We start from the raw sequence: 17,547 nt of genomic DNA, 5'->3' as shown, positions 1-17,547 counted from the left end.
ATTATACATTTTTGACATGTCTCCAGTATGTAAACCAAATGGATTGCAAATGAAGGTCATGAGATGAATAAAATGCAACATAATTTACACAATTCACCACAAGAAAGACGGAAATACTTATTTTCATAGCACTGAAAATGGAACAGCATTAACAAGATTAATCATTCATGTTGACTAATGTTAGAAATTTTTTCTATATTAGGTACTTAGAAATCTGGTTCAAATTATCCTTTCACTCCTATTATATTATTATTATTTTTAATTATATTGTAATAAGAAACATTTTGTAACTGTAAAACCTGGTTTGAATTGAGAGAGGACCTGAAGATCATAATGTGATCAGGTTGAATAAACAAATAAACGTGGCCATGAAGTCAGATACAACCAGACAGAGCTCAGTATTCTCATAATCATTATGTGTTACATTCACAGCACTGCATTTTAAATCACCACATTTACTTCCTGTTATCAGTGTCTATGCAGTTATAGTTTGTCTGTGTTATGCATTTAGAGGTGTTATTTTTTCATTTTCCAATAGAGTATCGTAACTTGTCACTTAACACAAAAAGTTATTGTGTTTCTGATAGTAATTCCTACCATTGTGTGTACATGCAGTTGTGGAAGCAGGCAGCCCAGCGTGACATACCTGTGCATGTGGATGGTGCTCGTTTGCTAAATGCAGCAACAAAGATGCGTGTGCACCCTGCTGTGCTGACCAGCGGCTGCCGCTCTGTGTCACTCTGTCTCAGCAAAGGTCTCGGTGCTCCAGTTGGTTCTCTACTGCTTGGTGATGCTACTTTTGTGAGCAGGTTAGAAGTCTTAATCATATGTGCACTGTAACCTAGAGCTTCTCTTCGCATGGTGTTGAGAGCAGAGAAACTGGTGGAAGTCAGATGACTTTGAGCCAGTATTGAACTGTTTCTGATTATTGCCAAATTCAGCTTAGAAACAATACACAAAGTAACAACATAGCACTGCAGTAACCATTGTAAATGCAGACTGATATTAGTAGGTTACCATTCACTCCAGTGACTCACACATATAGATAGAGGGTTGCTATTCACAGTTATGTTTACAAAATTATGTTAAATGTAATTGATGGCTGTGATAGGATGCACTGCTCCACCCAGTTACTCAGTCACTTAAAACAGCAGTGGTGTTTACAGGCAAAAATTAGCATAGCCTACCAAGTTTGAAGAAATTTTCAGTGGCTCATCCTGGCAAATTGCTCAGGAATGCTGTAAGTTCCAGTCATAATTTTATGTTAAACAGTACTTCATAATACTGTAGGCACATGTATTATTTTAAATTTTTTTGTTATTACTGTTGAATCACTTTGTATAGAAGAACAGTTGCATATTTTGAAAACAATCAATATAATTTTACCTTGTTGTTGTTGTGGTCTTCAGTCCTGAGACTGGTTTGATGCAGCTCTCCATGCTACTCTATCCTGTGCAAGCTTCTTCATCTCCCAGTACCTACTGCAACCTACATCCTTCTGAATCTGTTTAGTGTATTCATCTCTTGGTCTCCCTCTACGATTTTTACCCTCTACGCTTCCCTCCAATACTAAATTGGTGATCCCTTGATGCCTCAGAACATGTCCTACCAACCGATCCCTTCTTCTAGTCAAGTTGTGCCAAAAACTTCTCTTCTCCCCAATCCTATTCAATACCTCCTCATTAGTTATGTGACCTACCCATCTAATCTTCAGCATTCTTCTGTAGCACCACATTTCAAAAGATTCTATTCTCTTCTTGTCCAAACTAGTTATCGTCCATGTTTCACTTCCATACATGGCTACGCTCCATACAAATACTTTCAGATACGACTTCCCGACACTTACATCTATAATTGATGTTAACAAACTTCTTTTCTTCAGAAATGCTTTCCTTGTCATTGCCAGTCTACATTTTATATCCTCTCTACTTCGACCATCATGAGTTATTTTGTTCCCCAAATAGAAAAACTCGTTTACTACTTTAAGTGTCTCATTTCCTAATGTAATTCCCTCAGCATCACCCGACTTAATTCGACTACCTTCCATTATCCTTGTTTTGCTTTTGTTGATGTTCACCTTATATCCTCCTTTCAAGACACCATCCATTCCATTCAACTGCTCTTCTAAGTCCTTCGCTGTCTCTGACTGAATTACAGTGTCATCGTCGAACCTCAAAGTTTTTATTTCTTCTCCATGGATTTTAATACCTACTACAAATTTTTCTTTTGTTTCCTTCACTGCTTGCTCAATATACAGATTGAATAACATCGGGGATAGGCTACAACCCTGTCTCACTCCCTTTCCAACCACTGCTTCCCTTTCATGTCCCTCGACTCTTATAACTGCCGTCTAGTTTCTGTACATATTGTAAATAGCCTTTTCCTCCCTGTATTTTACCTGTGCCACCTTCAGAATTTGAAAGAGAGTATTCCAGTGAACATTGTCAAAAGTTTTCTCTAAGTCTACAAATACTAGAAACGTAGGTTTGCCTTTCCTTAATCTAGCTTCTAAGATAAGTCGTAGGGTCAGTATTGCCTCACATGTTCCAATATTTCTACAGAATCCAAACTGATCTTCCCCGAGGTCGGCTTCTACCAGTTTTTCCATTCGTCTGTAAAGAATTTGTGTTAGTATTTTGCAGCACTGACTTATTAAACTGATAGTTCGGTAATTTTCACATCTGTCAACACCTGCTATCTTTGGGATTAGAATTATTATATTCTTCTTGAAGTCTGAGGGTATTTCGCCTGTCTCATACATCTTGCTCACCAGATGGTTGAGTTTTGTCAGGACTGGGTCTCCCAAGGCCGTCAGTAGTTCTAATGGAATGTTGTCTACTCCCGGGGCCTTGTTTCGACTCAGGTATTTCAGTGCTCTGTCAAACTCTTCATGCAGTATCATATCTCCCATTTCATCTTCATCTACATCCTCTTCCATTTCCATAATATTGTCCTCAAGTACGTCGTCCTTGTACAGACTCTCTATATACTCCTTCCACCTTTCTGCTTTCCCTTCTTTGCTTAGAACTGGGTTTCCATCTGAGCTCTTGATATTCAAACAAGTGGTTCTCTTTTCTCCAAAGGTCTCTTTAATTTTCCTGTGGGCAGTATCTATCTTACCCCTAGTGAGATAAGCCTCTACATCCTTACATTTGTCCTCCATCCATCCCTGCTTAGCCATTTTGCATTTCCTGTCGATCTCATTTCTGAGACGTTTCTATTCCTTTTTGCCTGCTTCATTTACTGCATTTTTATATTTTCTTCTTTCATCAATTAAATTCAATATTTCTTCTGTTACCCAAGGATTTCTACTAGCCTTCATCTTTTTACCTATTTGATCCTCTGCTGCCTTCACTACTTCATCTCTCAAAGCTACCCGTTCTTCTTCTACTGTATTTCTTTCCCCCATTCCTGTCAATTGTTCCCTTATGCTCTCCCTGAAACTCTGTACAACCTCTGGTTTAGTCAGTTTATCCAGGTCCCATCTCCTTAAATTCCCACCTTTTTGCAGTTTCTTCAGTTTTAATCTACAGTTCATTACCAATAGATTGTGGTCAGAGTCTACATCTGCAACTGGAAATGTCTTACAATTTAAAACCTGGTTCCTAAATCTCTGTATTACCATTATATAATACCTCTTAGTACCTCCAGGGTTCTTCCACTTATACAGCCTTCTTTTATGATTCTTGAACCAAGTGTTAGCTATGATTAAGTTGTGCTCTGTGCAAAATTCTACCAGGCGGCTTCCCCTTTCATTTCGTAGCCCCAATCCATATTCACCTACTACGTTTCCTTCTCTTCCTTTTCCTATTGTTGAATTCCAGTCACCCATGACTATTAAATTTTCGTCTCCCTTTACTACCTGAATAATTTCTTTTATCTCATCATACATTTCTTCAGGTTCTTCATCATCTGCAGAGCTAGTTGGCATATAAACTTGTACTACTGTAGTAGGCGTGGGCTTCGTATCTATCTTGGCCACAATAATGCGTGCACTATGCTGTTTGTAGTAGCTTTCCGCACTCCTATTTTTTATTCATTATTAAACCAACTCCTGCATTACCCCTATTTGATTTTGTATTTATAACCCTGTATTCACCTGACCAAAAGTCTTGTTCCTCCTGCCAGTGGACTTCACTAATCCCTACTATATCTAACTTTAACCTATCCATTTCCCTTTTTAAATTTCTAACCTACCTGCTCGATTAAGGGATCTGACATTCCACGCTCCGATCTACAGAACACCAGTTTTCTTTCTCCTGATAATGACGTCCTCTTGAGTAGTCCCTGCCTGGAGATCCGAATGGGGGACTATTTTACCTCTGGAATATTTTACCCAAGAGGACGCCAGCGTCATTTAACCATACAGTAAAGCTGCATGCCCTCGGGAAAAATTACAGCTGTAGTTTCCCCTTGCTTTCAGCCGTTCGCAGTACCAGCACAGCAAGGCCGTTTTGGTTAGTGTTACAAGGCCAGATTAGTCAATCATCCAGACTGTTGCCCCTGCAACTACTGAAAGGGCTGCTGCCCCTCTTCAGGAACCACACGTTTGTCTGGCCTCTCAACAGATACCCCTCCGTTGTGGTTGCACCTACGGTACGGCTATCTGTATCGCTGAGGCACGCAAGCCTCCCCATCAGCGGCAAGGTCCATGATTTTTGTGTGTGTGTGTGTGTGTGGGGGGGGGGGGGATTTTACCTTATTTCTGGATATTCAGTGTAGAAAGTGGTCCATCTTCCTAAGGGATAATTTTTCTTCTAGCTCATTTAGTTATTATATACAGCAAGTTACAGTGTTAGTTGTTAAGCTACAAGTCAAGTGATAATGTAGGACTCAATATTTGCAGATTTAGGTAAATACTTTCACTGAAAAATATCGTTGTAATCAAAAGATCCAGGTTAACATAGTTCGGTGGAGACTCTGGGTATCTCTGGCATAGACACTGCCATGCCTCCTGCACGGCTAAGAAAAAACTTTTGCCTTCATAAGCAGAAACCTGAATACAAACGGTACATTCTTCTTCCTATGGTCCATTCTGTCAGACTGCCAATAGATACAGAAATTTCAGTGTGTAATAAGCACAGCAAGCATGCAGTAGGGTTTTTGAAAAATCTGGCCACGATGTGAGGAAATGGCTAAGGGAAGTGACTATGCCACTGAGTACAACAGGTGGGATGACATGATGTATTTTGCTCACGTACTTTTACTTGGATGGTATGGCCCAGTAGTGGTTTGAAAATGATGAGGAAACTTCAAGAGCTAGGAAAATTACAGCTGGAAATTAAGAAAATATTTGGGGAGACCAGTAACAGGCAGCATTGTTAAAGAGCAACTGAAGAACAAAACCAAAAACCATTGGTAGATGACATATCAAATGCACAGATTGTTGTGACTCTGTGTCACATGAATAAAGAGTATGACATAGGACATCCATATACAGGGTGTCCATAATTAAAGTTCCAGTTTCAAAATGCTGTACAAAGAGAATCATCACTCAGAACGATGTCAAATTTAAACAGCATGTTATTGACACAGGAGAAAACATAACTGAATAACAATAATAGTAATTAATGAAAATTTTGTTAAAGTTTTGCACAGTGAACAGTTTCATTTCATAGCTTCACTGACACTTAAATATCTCAGTATTACCAGACATATATTGTTTTGTGTTCTTTGCTGCAATGTAAATTCATTGTTGTCTTTTTTTATCTACAGAAAACTTGTGTCATTCTTAAATAACCAAACAGGTTATGGGGCTAGGTGTGCTACTAAGTAATTATTTAAAGGAACTGAAGAAACACAAGTTGTAAGTTTCATATGCAAATGAAGTGTAAATTTTGAAATTTGTATATTGTGACTTTTGCACGTTGGTTTGACTCTGGATAGAACAACAGTAATAAGCACTGGTCTAGTAGAAGGGCAATCAAATTGGAATACATGGAAATACAAAGTAAAGCTCTTTTTGTGTGGTATTCCTGAAGCGCTTGACGTTATTGAAGGCAGGTTACTTAAACCTGTAGAACCTGTGGAAAATGCTACTGCTCAAGTAAAAGAGACATATAAGAATTCAGTACATAATTATCTTAATGATGACAGCAGTGCTATGAATATGACAGAGGAAACATTACAGAAAATAATGTGGCTTAATACATCTTGAGAAGTGTGGGCAGAATTGCATAAATAATTTGAAGGTGTTTCTGAAGATAAAGTTTATGACCTTTGTTTATGATTTTTTTGAATATGTGAAGCATTCTAGTGTTGATGCAGCAACTCATATAACAAAGCTGAAAAATATGTGGAATGATTTGAAGCAAGAAATGGCCAAAGATGTTTAAAATAATTCAGATTTACCTGATTTATTTCTTGTGTGAAATTTTAGGCACACTACCAGATAAGTATTTTTCATTTAAACGAAGTTGAATGCTTATGTTAAAAAGTGTTAGGACTGATGACAACTTGATAACTCAACTTTGTGCATATGACAAAGCTTTGTCAAGTAAAGGAGGAGATTCTACGTCTCAAGAGGCTCTTATAAGTAACTAATTGAAACAGTCTTCTAAACAACCACAGTGGAAGAGAAAAGTTGTCTGTCATTACTGCAATAAGCCAGATCATGCAATCAAGAAATGTCAAAAGTGGATCACAGACAGTTGACCATGAAAGCCTCAGAAAAGTGATGTTTCAGAAGCAGCTGAAACTTCCAATATAAATATTGTACTCTTTGTTGAAACGTCTCTTGTTGTGTCATTCAAGTGTGCTACTGGTAGCTTGTTTGTAGATAATGGTGAAACAAGTCATATCATCAATACTGACAATTTTTCTAGGCATTTGAAGCATTTTCTATGACACATAGTTACATCAGCAGATGGTGATACTGTTGAGTCTATTAGCAAGGGCACGATAGAAATGGAAGCAGCAGCGAGTGGGAAGTGGCACAAAATCACTTCGAGTGATACCCTCTGTACCAAAAATTAAAAAGACTCAGTCTTTCAGTCTTAGCAGCACAAGACAAAAATCCGAGAGGTACATTTTTGTCCACAACAGAAAGGTGTTATTTTAAAATTGGTGAAGTCACAAAAATATTGGGCTATCGAGATTGTTATGGAGGACTGTTTCAATTAACGATGAGAAGCATTCCTCTTGAAGTAAATGAAATCAGTTCAGAAAATTTATTACAGTTTTGCCATGAAAGATTTGACATCAAAACAAGCAACATGTCAAGATGTTAATCTCCAATATCTTAGGCATAAATGTGGGATTGTACTCTCAACTCTCTGAAGGCTGTGTTTACGGCAGAGCACATTGACTTCCATTTGGCACCCGTAAGAGAGTTTCTGAACTGGGAGAGCTGATTCACACAGATGTCTAAAAGTCCAGTTTTGGGTATCACTACTTTGTGTTATCAAGCTGTTTACTTCATCAAGGAAAAAAGTCAGAAATTCCTAATAAACTAAGACAGTGTATAACTGAAAGAATGACTGCTGGGCATACAACTAAGAACATCTTAAGTGATAATACAGTAGAGTTCAACAGTAAACAGACAAGGGAGTGTTTACAGAAGGAGGGTATAATCTAATGTTTCATTATGCCATACACTCCACTGCAAAATGGATGCAGTGAAAGAGAAAATTGTACTCTTGTTGAAACAGCCAGGGCTATGATGCGTGCTAGTGGAAACATTCCTCTGTCATTTTGGGCTGGAATGATAAATCCTGCAGAATACATCCTGAATCAGATGGAATCATCCAGTATTTTAGAGACATCTCCATATGAAATATGATGTCGGGAGAAGCCTGGCATGAAGCACGTATGTATAACAGGGTCTAAATGACATGTTCATGTTCCAAAACAATTAAGGGTGAAAAATGTATCAAAAATCTGTAAAAGGGATTCTGATTGCCTATGACCATGATGATGGTTATCTGATCTGGTGTGAAGAAAATCATCAGTTAATGAAATCATGGGATGTTATGTTTGAAGAAAAAATTATGAAAAAGGAAAGTCCAGTAGTTGCTGTGGCTCTTGTCTTCTTTTATCAGAAGTCTCAAGAGTCATCAGACAAAATTAAAAGCAAATTGAAATTTAGTTTTCCAAGAGAGGTTGAGTTCAATAATTATGATGATTCACAGGATGAAACTGAAGTGAGATTAGAATAATCTGATGATGGAAGAATTAGCCCACAACTGCATGAACTTTTAATGCTAAAACATCCAAAAAGATTTCAAGGCTACATAACACAGTTAATGAACTTTGAGGAACCAGAATCTTATTGTGACACCATGATTTTGACAAGGTGACTGGAGAGCAGCAGTGGATCAAGAAATTATGGCACATCAAGAGAGCAGAACTTGGACTTTGGAAGATTTACCTCCTGGAAAGAGGGCAATTCCATGTAAGAGGATCTATAAACTGAAGACAAATGCTGATGGATCGGATGACAGATTCCAAACAAGAATGGTTACCAAAGAATTTTCTCAAAAGAAAGGGTTTGCTTATGAACAAACTTTCAGCCCTGTGACAAGGTTGTTGACTACCTGAACATTACTCAGTGTTAAAGCCAAGGAGAAGATATACTTTGCACAAATTGATGTGACTACTGCCTTTATGGTGACCAGAAAGAAACTATATTTATGACACAACCTGAAGGTCATAACAATGGTTCTAGAAAAGTATGTCAATTAATGGAAAGCTTATATGGCCTGAAACATGCACCCTGCTGCTGGATCGTGAGAATCACTAATTACATAATGGAATTAAGGTTTAAGAGAACTGAAGCTGATCCTTGCCTCTTTATGTGACAGGAAAGTTCTTACAAGATTTTATTCATACTCTATGTTGATGATGGATTGATTGAAAAAACAGTGATAGTGAACTTAGAGAATTTATTGAAGACGTTGAAAGAGAATTCAAAATAAAATTAAAGCCAGCATCGTATTTCTTAGTCTTGGAAACTGATAGAAAATAAGATGGAGTCAATTCAAATCAGTCAGACTACTATACCAAGAAGATTGAGCACTTTGTCATGAATGATTGTAGAGCTGTAACAACTCCAATTATCAAGGATTACGGTATGGAAGAGAACCCTATCAACACTGAATACCCTTATAGACAAGCAGTTGGATCCTTGATGTACCTGATATGTGGGACAAGAGCCGACATAGCATATGCTGTTGGAGTAGTGTCTAGATGTCTTGAAAATCTAACAAATCTAATAAGGATAGAAAGAATTTTTCACTATTTTCGAGGCACGTATGACTATGGACTTATTTACAAAAGTGGTGAAGACAAAGGCATTCTTAAATGTTATAATGATGCCGATCATGGGGGTGATTTAGGGGTTGGACAATTTACCTCAGGTGTTCTCTGCCTGTTCTTCAGTGCATCTGTGGGTTGGATGAGTCAGTGACAACTTCAGTTGTGATCTCTACTACAGAAACTGAAGTTGTAGTGGCTAGTTAAACAGCATGAGAAATGATCTGGATGAGGAGACTTTTAACAGAACTTAGCCAGCTAAAGACTTCAAACCTTGCCTATGAGTGCACAATGAAGCTGCTGTTTGATTCATACAGAATCATTAACTACACCAGTGGACAACCCACATTTGACTCAGACACTTATTTGTTTCAAAATTGGTTACATCTGTCGAAATTACCATAACAAGAGTAGATACAGAAAATCAGCTTATGGGTTTATTAACAAAACCATTATTTGCTGCTCAACTAAGACAGTTGTGCAAAAATATGAGAGTGTGTAAGATATTAAATAAGGGAGACTGTTAAAGTTTTGCATTGTGAACAGTTTTATTTAATGAATTCACTGGCATTTAAATATATCTGTCTTACCAGACATGGATTGCTTTGCATTCTTTGCCATGATGAAAATTTATTACAGTTGTTAAGCATAATTCTGCAGACTTCTACACAGGGTGACCTATTTATCCTGACCACCCTAAATAACTCTTTGTCCAGATGCAAATTACAAAATGTTTCAAGCAAATGTTCTCTATCCATCAGGGGGACATCAATCAGCATCATTGCCTGAGTTGTAGCTTTGTTTTTTACAAAGATATGAACAGCGGTATGACTTTTTTAAATGGCACCCTGTATTTTTTATTAGGTAATTCATTTCCTCTCCTAAAGACCTATTCAAAAATGTATCACAGTGTATCATTCACTGAAACACAACATTATTAATTACATAACACAACATTGACTTTGAGCCCAGGATCACAAACTCATCGACTTGCTGGAGTTGTCAGAAAACAAATGAAAACCAATTAAGAACATAACACAAAATTGATTTTGACTCTCTTGTACCATTGCCCATGAATAGAACATTCAAAGGTGCTCAAAGTGGTGACCCTGGCACTGATAGAATGGTGCACTCATTGAATGAAAAAATTATTTACTGCTTCCAGTGCTGCCTGCTGAAGAGAATTACAAGCAAGCATGATACATTCTTGCATGTCCTCTGCAGTTGTTGGAATATTGTGAGAGACAATGTCTTTAATACATCCCCAAAGAAAAAAGTCCGGAGGATTTAAATCAAGAGGCCCAGCAGGCCAAGTAACTGTTCCTCCTTGACCAATCCATCTGGCAACATATCTTCGATTCAGAATACAACGTGCATGCGAGGCATTATGTGCTGGACATCCATCGTGTTGGTACCACATAAGCATTCTGGTTCTTAACGGCACTTCATCAGGAAGAGGAGGAAAAGTTCGACTGAGGAAGTTGCCTTTTGGACTACCATTGATGAAATAAGGGCCAATAATTGTAGTACCAAACATCTCACACCAGACGTTAACTCCCCATTGACGCTGATGTTCCACCTGTCTAAGGCATCATGGGTTGTTGCTCGACCAATAACGCATGTTCCTTGTAAATACAAATTGGTCCTGTCATTTGTTTGAGAAGGAACATTTACCGGTAAATAGAACATTGGAGAAGAAGTTCTGGTTGGCGAGTATTTGCTGTTGTGCCCACTGACAGAACTGTACACAATTCTGGAAATCACTCGCTTGCAATTCTTGATGTAGGTGTACATGGTAAGTATGGAATCAGTGATGTGTAAGAATACAATGCACACTGGTTTTAGGAATGCTAATCTTGTGTTCAAGCTATCATGTGCTCACATGTGGATTCATAGCAATGGAAGTGAGAACAGTAACTTTGGCAGCTTTGTCTGTATGAGTGCTACAACAATTGCATTGTCGTGGGATGAAATCTCCTGTTTCCTAAAGCGTAGCAACAAGATGAGAAAACATCCATCGGGGAGGTGGGTTCTTGTCAGGATATCACTCTTTGTACCGTTCCACTGCCTGCATAGTATTTTGCCTACCTTCAACAACAATAAAAGAAATGTTAATGTCGATGCAATTTGTCGGAAGGACAGCCTTTACTGTATGCCTACTCTACGTGACAGTATTTAAAAGGACTAAACTACGATACTAAATGTACCCATACATAAGGAAACAGTATCGCAATTACTGTTCTGCTAACATACATTCCCCATAGATGAGTATCATTTCTACCTTCTCTTTGTGTACATTCTACTCGTACAACTCTTCAACTGATGATAGTTGACGGAATGACGGGTGTGCATTCTACTTATGTTTACATTTGTCCTCTGTCAAAATCAGCATGTGGTTGTGTTTCATTACCCCAAGTGTCTGCACGAAGCACAGGGAGTGTCAACGTCAATGTTGTGTTATGTAATTAATAATTTTGTGTTTCAGTGAATGGTACACTGTAATACATTTTGGAATAGGTCCTTAGGAGAGGAAATGAATTACCGAATAAAAAATACAGGGTGCCATTTAAGAAAGTCATACCGTTGTTCATATCTTTGTAAAAAACAGAGTTACAACAAAGGCAATCATGCTGATTGATGTCTCCATGACGGCTAAAGAACATTTGCATGAAACATTTTGTAATTTGCATCTGGACAAACAGTTATTCAGGTTGGTCAAGATAAATGGGACACTCTGTATACCAACATGTTATTTTCATCTATGGAAAACTGTGACACTCCTAAATAACTGAACAAATTTTATGAATAGATCGTGCTGTAAGCATCATAACATAAATGGGTTCAGCTACAAATACAATGATTATGGCTTGAGTTCCACATTACAGCTTATGTACTGTTTAGTGTGCATGACTGCACAAGTTCAGCCATCAACAGTTGTGCCATTATTAGTTAGGTAAGCTCATCCACCAAGGCAAGGTCATACCCCATTGGATGGAGCCAGAAATAACACAAAAAGCAAAATGACATCAGTTTCTAATTTGTTGAGACTGGTGCAAGACATGTTCAATATGCTGTCCACCATTTACTGCCACAAGTTGAAGTAGAGAAACAGCATGTTCTGCAACAGATCAGAGTGTCTCATGGGATCACGTTCAGAATGCATTAGACAATGAGTGCCTTCATTTCAGCTATATTTGTCATTGGAGCACTGAACGCAGTATCTTTCAGATAACCACACAGGCAGAAGACACATGGATTAAGATCAGGTGAGCTGGATGGCCAGGCTGTAGGCAAATGATGCGTGATAGTTCTAGCATTTCCGAACTGTCTCTGCAGCAGCTGCTTCACTGGCTGTGCGATACATGGAGGAGTACCATGTTGGATAATAATGATCCTTCCCACAAATTCATGCTGTTGAAGGGTTGGAATGACGTTGGTGTGCAAAAGGTTCTCATAGAGTTTCTCAGCTACAGTACAGGTAACAGGACCAGCAGATTTTCTGAATGGTGGGAATAATGGAACTCTACTGTATTTATTTTCTACCAGTTTTGGTCATAGGGACCATCTTCTCAGGAAGAAGAAAATTTGTACATTAGATGGACCTGCAGTTCAACTTTCTGTTACACATCCATCTGATGTATGGATTTTCTTCTTCCTGTGAAGATCTGCTATGACTAACACTGGTAGAAAATAAAAAACAAATTCGTATATCTGATGACAGACACACAGTTCTTCAGATTCCTGATGGCTGTATTGAGTCACCTCATTAAACTGTTAAATAATAGTATAACACAAAAATGATATTTTTATAAACACCTGTATATACTTAGTTGTGTATGTAACAATTTGTATCCTGCTCAAATTACCAGCTCATCTTGCATGAATTCATCAAGTGAGTAATACCATTTCTTTATCCATTTTACTGGTTGCTGCATTCATAGACATGGCTATGGATTGTATTTCTTAAAATAATATAATAGCAACTCTGCATTATTTCCTCATACATCTTTCTTTTCAGTGGACCTAAATACATCTGTATTAACTTGTTGCCTTTTAATTTATTGTATATTCTCATTCCCATGTATTGAGGTGCCTGGGCATACAGTTTTAGATGGTGAGTGTGAAGCAGGAAGTTTTCTTTGTTTTTTTTTTTTTTCTGTCATATGTGTGAACTGATTTGTTTCCCTCAAATAATTCCTGTTTGGGGAAATTCATAATTATATAGGGATGGGAGCGTTATTATTTGAAATTTTCTAAATAATGGGTGAAATTACTCTTTATGATGCCCAGTGCATGTATTGTGATTTTCTTCTTTATCTTTAGTATCTGCACTATGATAGCCAAGGCCGGCCAGAGTGGCCGTGCGGTTCTAGGTGCTACAGTCTGGAGCCGAGCGACCGCTCCGGTTGCAGGTTCGAATCCTGCCTCGGGCATGGATGTGTGTGATGTCCTTAGGGTAGTTAGGTTCTAGGCAACTGATGACCTCAGAAGTTAACTCGCATAGTGCTCAGAGCCATTTGAACCATTTGATAGCCAAGGCTCGCCAAAACTTTTCATGTGTCCATGTTGACTGCAGCTGCTAATATTTGCACTGTAAGTGCAAAGCCACTCAATTTGCTAGCTAGGTATCCAATGCATGACAGCCAGCTCAAATTTGTACCCAAATTTAATCCTAAGAATTTGACTGAGTCGATTTCTTCTATGTCTTGGTTGTTGTGAATAATCTTAATTTGCTCACATTTTGACTGTATGTCTTTTATATTGTGCCATGTGAGTCTGACATATGTTTAGACTCAACACATTTAGCAGAAACCAAGTTTCTAAAGCACTGAAAATACTGAAAAATTATTTTGGAATTTTTTCTGCATGCTGATTTTCAACTAACAGAAAAACCATCTGCAAACAGAACTGCAGGGGAACTGATATTTAATGGTAAATCACTCACACAGAATAGAAATAGGATTGGGCCCGGTATGGAACCTTGTGGGATATGTTGAGTTAATATTTTCCAGTCACAATAATAATTTGCACCATTGAAAATAAAGCTAAAACTTTGCTTTCCATTCCATAAGTAAGATGTAATCCAAAGTAGAGCACTGCCATACTTGTAAAGTTTCTAAATAAGCAAGGTATGCTTTATAGAATCAAAAACGTTTGTGAAGTTGCGGCATATTCCTTCCACCTTATTCCTCTAGTCTAATGACATGTTTATTTGCTCAAAAATACGGTTCATTGCATCTATTGTATTTTTCCCTTGAAAACCAAACTGATTGTTTAGGGCAATAGAATATTTTGCACTAAGTTTTGGATTTGGATAGTGCCAAGTGTTACAAATATTTTAGATATGACTGGGAGAACTGAGATACTGGCAGGACAATAATTTCACAGGACCTCTCTATATCCCTTTTAGAAAAGTGATTTAACTTCAGCATGTTTCAATACCTCTGGGGACCAGCCTTCTTCACAACATACATTAATTACTTGAGATAGTGGATGTACCACATTAAAAACTTCAGTGAATGTTTTATCTGAACCTGCTTCTTCCACACTAAATCTTTCATGGAAACTTTTGAAAGTTTTCTAATATGTTCAGAATTTTAATGAATGCCAAATGCATAAAACTGATTGTGATAATAATTTACATTGACACCAGACTTTGTTACATATATAAATAACTAGTTGTAAAACCTGACATTGCCTGGGTATTCATTTTGCCAATTACACCTTTGAAATTATGAAACAGACACACAAAGAAAAATGTCTAATGTATAAATTTATAATTATATTGTAACTGGATGGATAAAACTAAACTCCCAAGTGGCAGCAGGGGAACACACATATAAAGGTGTTTAAATTTGCAAGCTTTCGGAACCAGTGGCTTCTTCTAGCAGAAGGGCTGAAGAGGAAGAACGAGAAGTGAAGGAACAGGACTGATGAGATTTAGGAAATGGGGAGAGTTCAGAAAAGTCACCCAGAGCCCCATATCATGGGAGACTTACCAGACAGTATGAGAAAGAAAAACTGATAGTCAGAGACTGCACCAGAAGAGATTTCAAAAATCCAAGAGCTTTAAGTTGGAAGACAGGGTAATATGCAAAACAGAGATTACTGCTAAAACATCATGCATGGGTTAATGAGAGTGAAAAGCCAAGTGCATTGTATGTAACAAAGGTGGGAGAGGGATGGCGAAAAATATACATGTCAGAAAATGAAAGATGTAGAAAACTGAAACAAAGTGAAGAAAGGAGTAGTTACTGTGAAGAAATGCTGAGATGGAAGAAATTAACATAAATTAAGGCAGATGGGTGACAAGAACCAAGGACATGTTGCATTTCCCACCTGTGGAGTGCTGAGAAACTGGTGTCAGGGAAAGAACGTAGATGTCCTTGTGATGAAACAGAAACCAAGCTCATGACTGACATGTTGCAGAGCATGCTCTGCAACAGGATATTGTGTGTTGCCAGTATATAGCCTCTGTTTATGTATGTTCACCCTAACTGACTACTAGGTGGTAGTCATACTGATGTAAAAGGCTGAACAGTGTTTACAAAGCAGCTGGTATATGAAATGTATCATTTCACAGGTGTCTCTCCCTTTCATAGTATATGTTTTGTTACAGGGCTGGTGTAGGTGGCGGTACGAGGGTGCGTAGGGCAAGTCTTGCAGCAGGGATGGTCACAGGGGTAGAGTGCAAAGCTAAGTGCATTGTAGGATATAGAGGTGGGAGGGGGGAATAGGCAGGTCAGAAAATTAAACGTGTAGAAAAATAAAAGGCAGTGGAGAATGGAATAGTTACTCTGAATAAATGCTCAGACTGAAGAAATTAACGTAAATTAGGCACAGTAGAGGGCAAGAATGAAGGACATGTCGTGACACTAGTTCCTGCCTGTGAAGTTTTGACAGACTGGTGTATGGGGGAAGAATCCAGATGGCATGTGTGCTAAAACAGACACTGAGGTCATGACTGTCACATTGTAGAGCACTGTATGTTGCGAGTATACACCATCTGCCCATGCCCATTCATACCAATGTAGAAGGCTGAACACTGTTTACATAACAGCTGGTGGATGGCATGTGTCATTTCATAGGTGGCCATTCCTTTGACAGTATACATTTTGCCAGATACAGGGCTGATATAGGTAGTAGTACGAGTGTGCATATGCCAAGTCTTACAGCAGGGATGGTCACAGGGGCAGGAGCCATCAGGTAGGGAAAAGGGTGCAAAAGGAGCAAAGGTTCTGACAAGATATTGCAGAGACTGACTGGGAGGGCGACAAAAAGCTATTCAACATGTAGTCGGCAAATTGTCAGACAGTATGCATCTCATTCCAGAGCACAATTTTCGGTAGTCATAGCCTCGTCAAAGTAGTGATTAATACATTCGAGACCACAATAGTAGTGAGTGACAAGAGGGGTACTCCTAAGTTGTTTTTTATTGAGATCAGTGGGATGATTTCTGAGTGGCGATGCAGTAACATCAAGATGAACCTATGGCAGCATTAATAATCAGCACCCCGGTTTACACAAGATATGTATTATTCATTTGGTGGAGGATTTCTGTAATATGGTGTGGTATTCTGTTTTCTCATGTTAAGCAACAACATCCCAAACTTCACCACACAAAATCATTTTTGCCACATTATATTACATAATCCATGGAAAACTGTTAATGAAGCTCCAAGCATATGGAACAGATATATAAGTGGCACAATGACTTATTAAGTAATAGAACCCAATATACGGGGTGAACATTAATAATACTGACAAAACACAAGGACGGATTCCTCACTGAAAATGGATGAAAAAAGATCCTATGAACGTATGTCTGGAAATGCATCATTGCCACGGTAGGTGGTGCTGATGAATGACAGTGCCTGCAACCATGCTCCACATGTTCCTTGTGTGTTGCAGGCTGTGTGATTGATGCAGTGTACTGTAAGCAGCCGAATGGCCGGAATTCATATGGGGGCAAACCTGGTGTGGTGTTTGTGTACAGCCAAGCAGATGGAAATGGTTGAGAGGCAGTAGGGCTATACCAAAACAAGTAACCCTACAGATACTAACCATATCACACAACATTTCAAGCCCCTTTTGGGCATTTGTGTGATTATGGGTCCTTTCAGACAGACAAATGTGGAGGGAGGTGGTGGACTGTGTGTACACTAGATTTTGTGGGACAGTGTTCTACAGGATACTGAGACGAACTCTAGCACAAGTTCCAGGCAAGTGACCCGTGAACATGGTGTACAATTATGTGTATCCTGCGCCCCCTTCACCTGCAATCCCATGAAGGTT

The 17,547-nt window shown here is 38.5% G+C and overlaps 1 protein-coding gene across 9 annotated transcripts in view; it reads left to right on the top strand.

The window, feature by feature from the left end:
- Positions 1-17,547, top strand: part of LOC126457865 (uncharacterized) — a 277,897-nt gene that overhangs the window by 209,321 nt on the left and 51,029 nt on the right. For all 9 annotated transcript variants that reach the window (XM_050094517.1, XM_050094514.1, XM_050094513.1 and 6 more), the window contains one exon: positions 616-809. In XM_050094517.1, the coding sequence (XP_049950474.1) occupies positions 616-809 (194 nt within the window). The remainder of the gene's footprint in view (positions 1-615; positions 810-17,547) is intronic.

This window comes from Schistocerca serialis, chromosome 2 (assembly GCF_023864345.2).
Source record: "Schistocerca serialis cubense isolate TAMUIC-IGC-003099 chromosome 2, iqSchSeri2.2, whole genome shotgun sequence".
NCBI classification, from domain to species: domain Eukaryota; kingdom Metazoa; phylum Arthropoda; class Insecta; order Orthoptera; family Acrididae; genus Schistocerca; species Schistocerca serialis.
The sequence above is the reverse complement of the archived record's forward strand: the minus strand, read 5'-3'. Positions and strand labels throughout refer to the sequence as shown.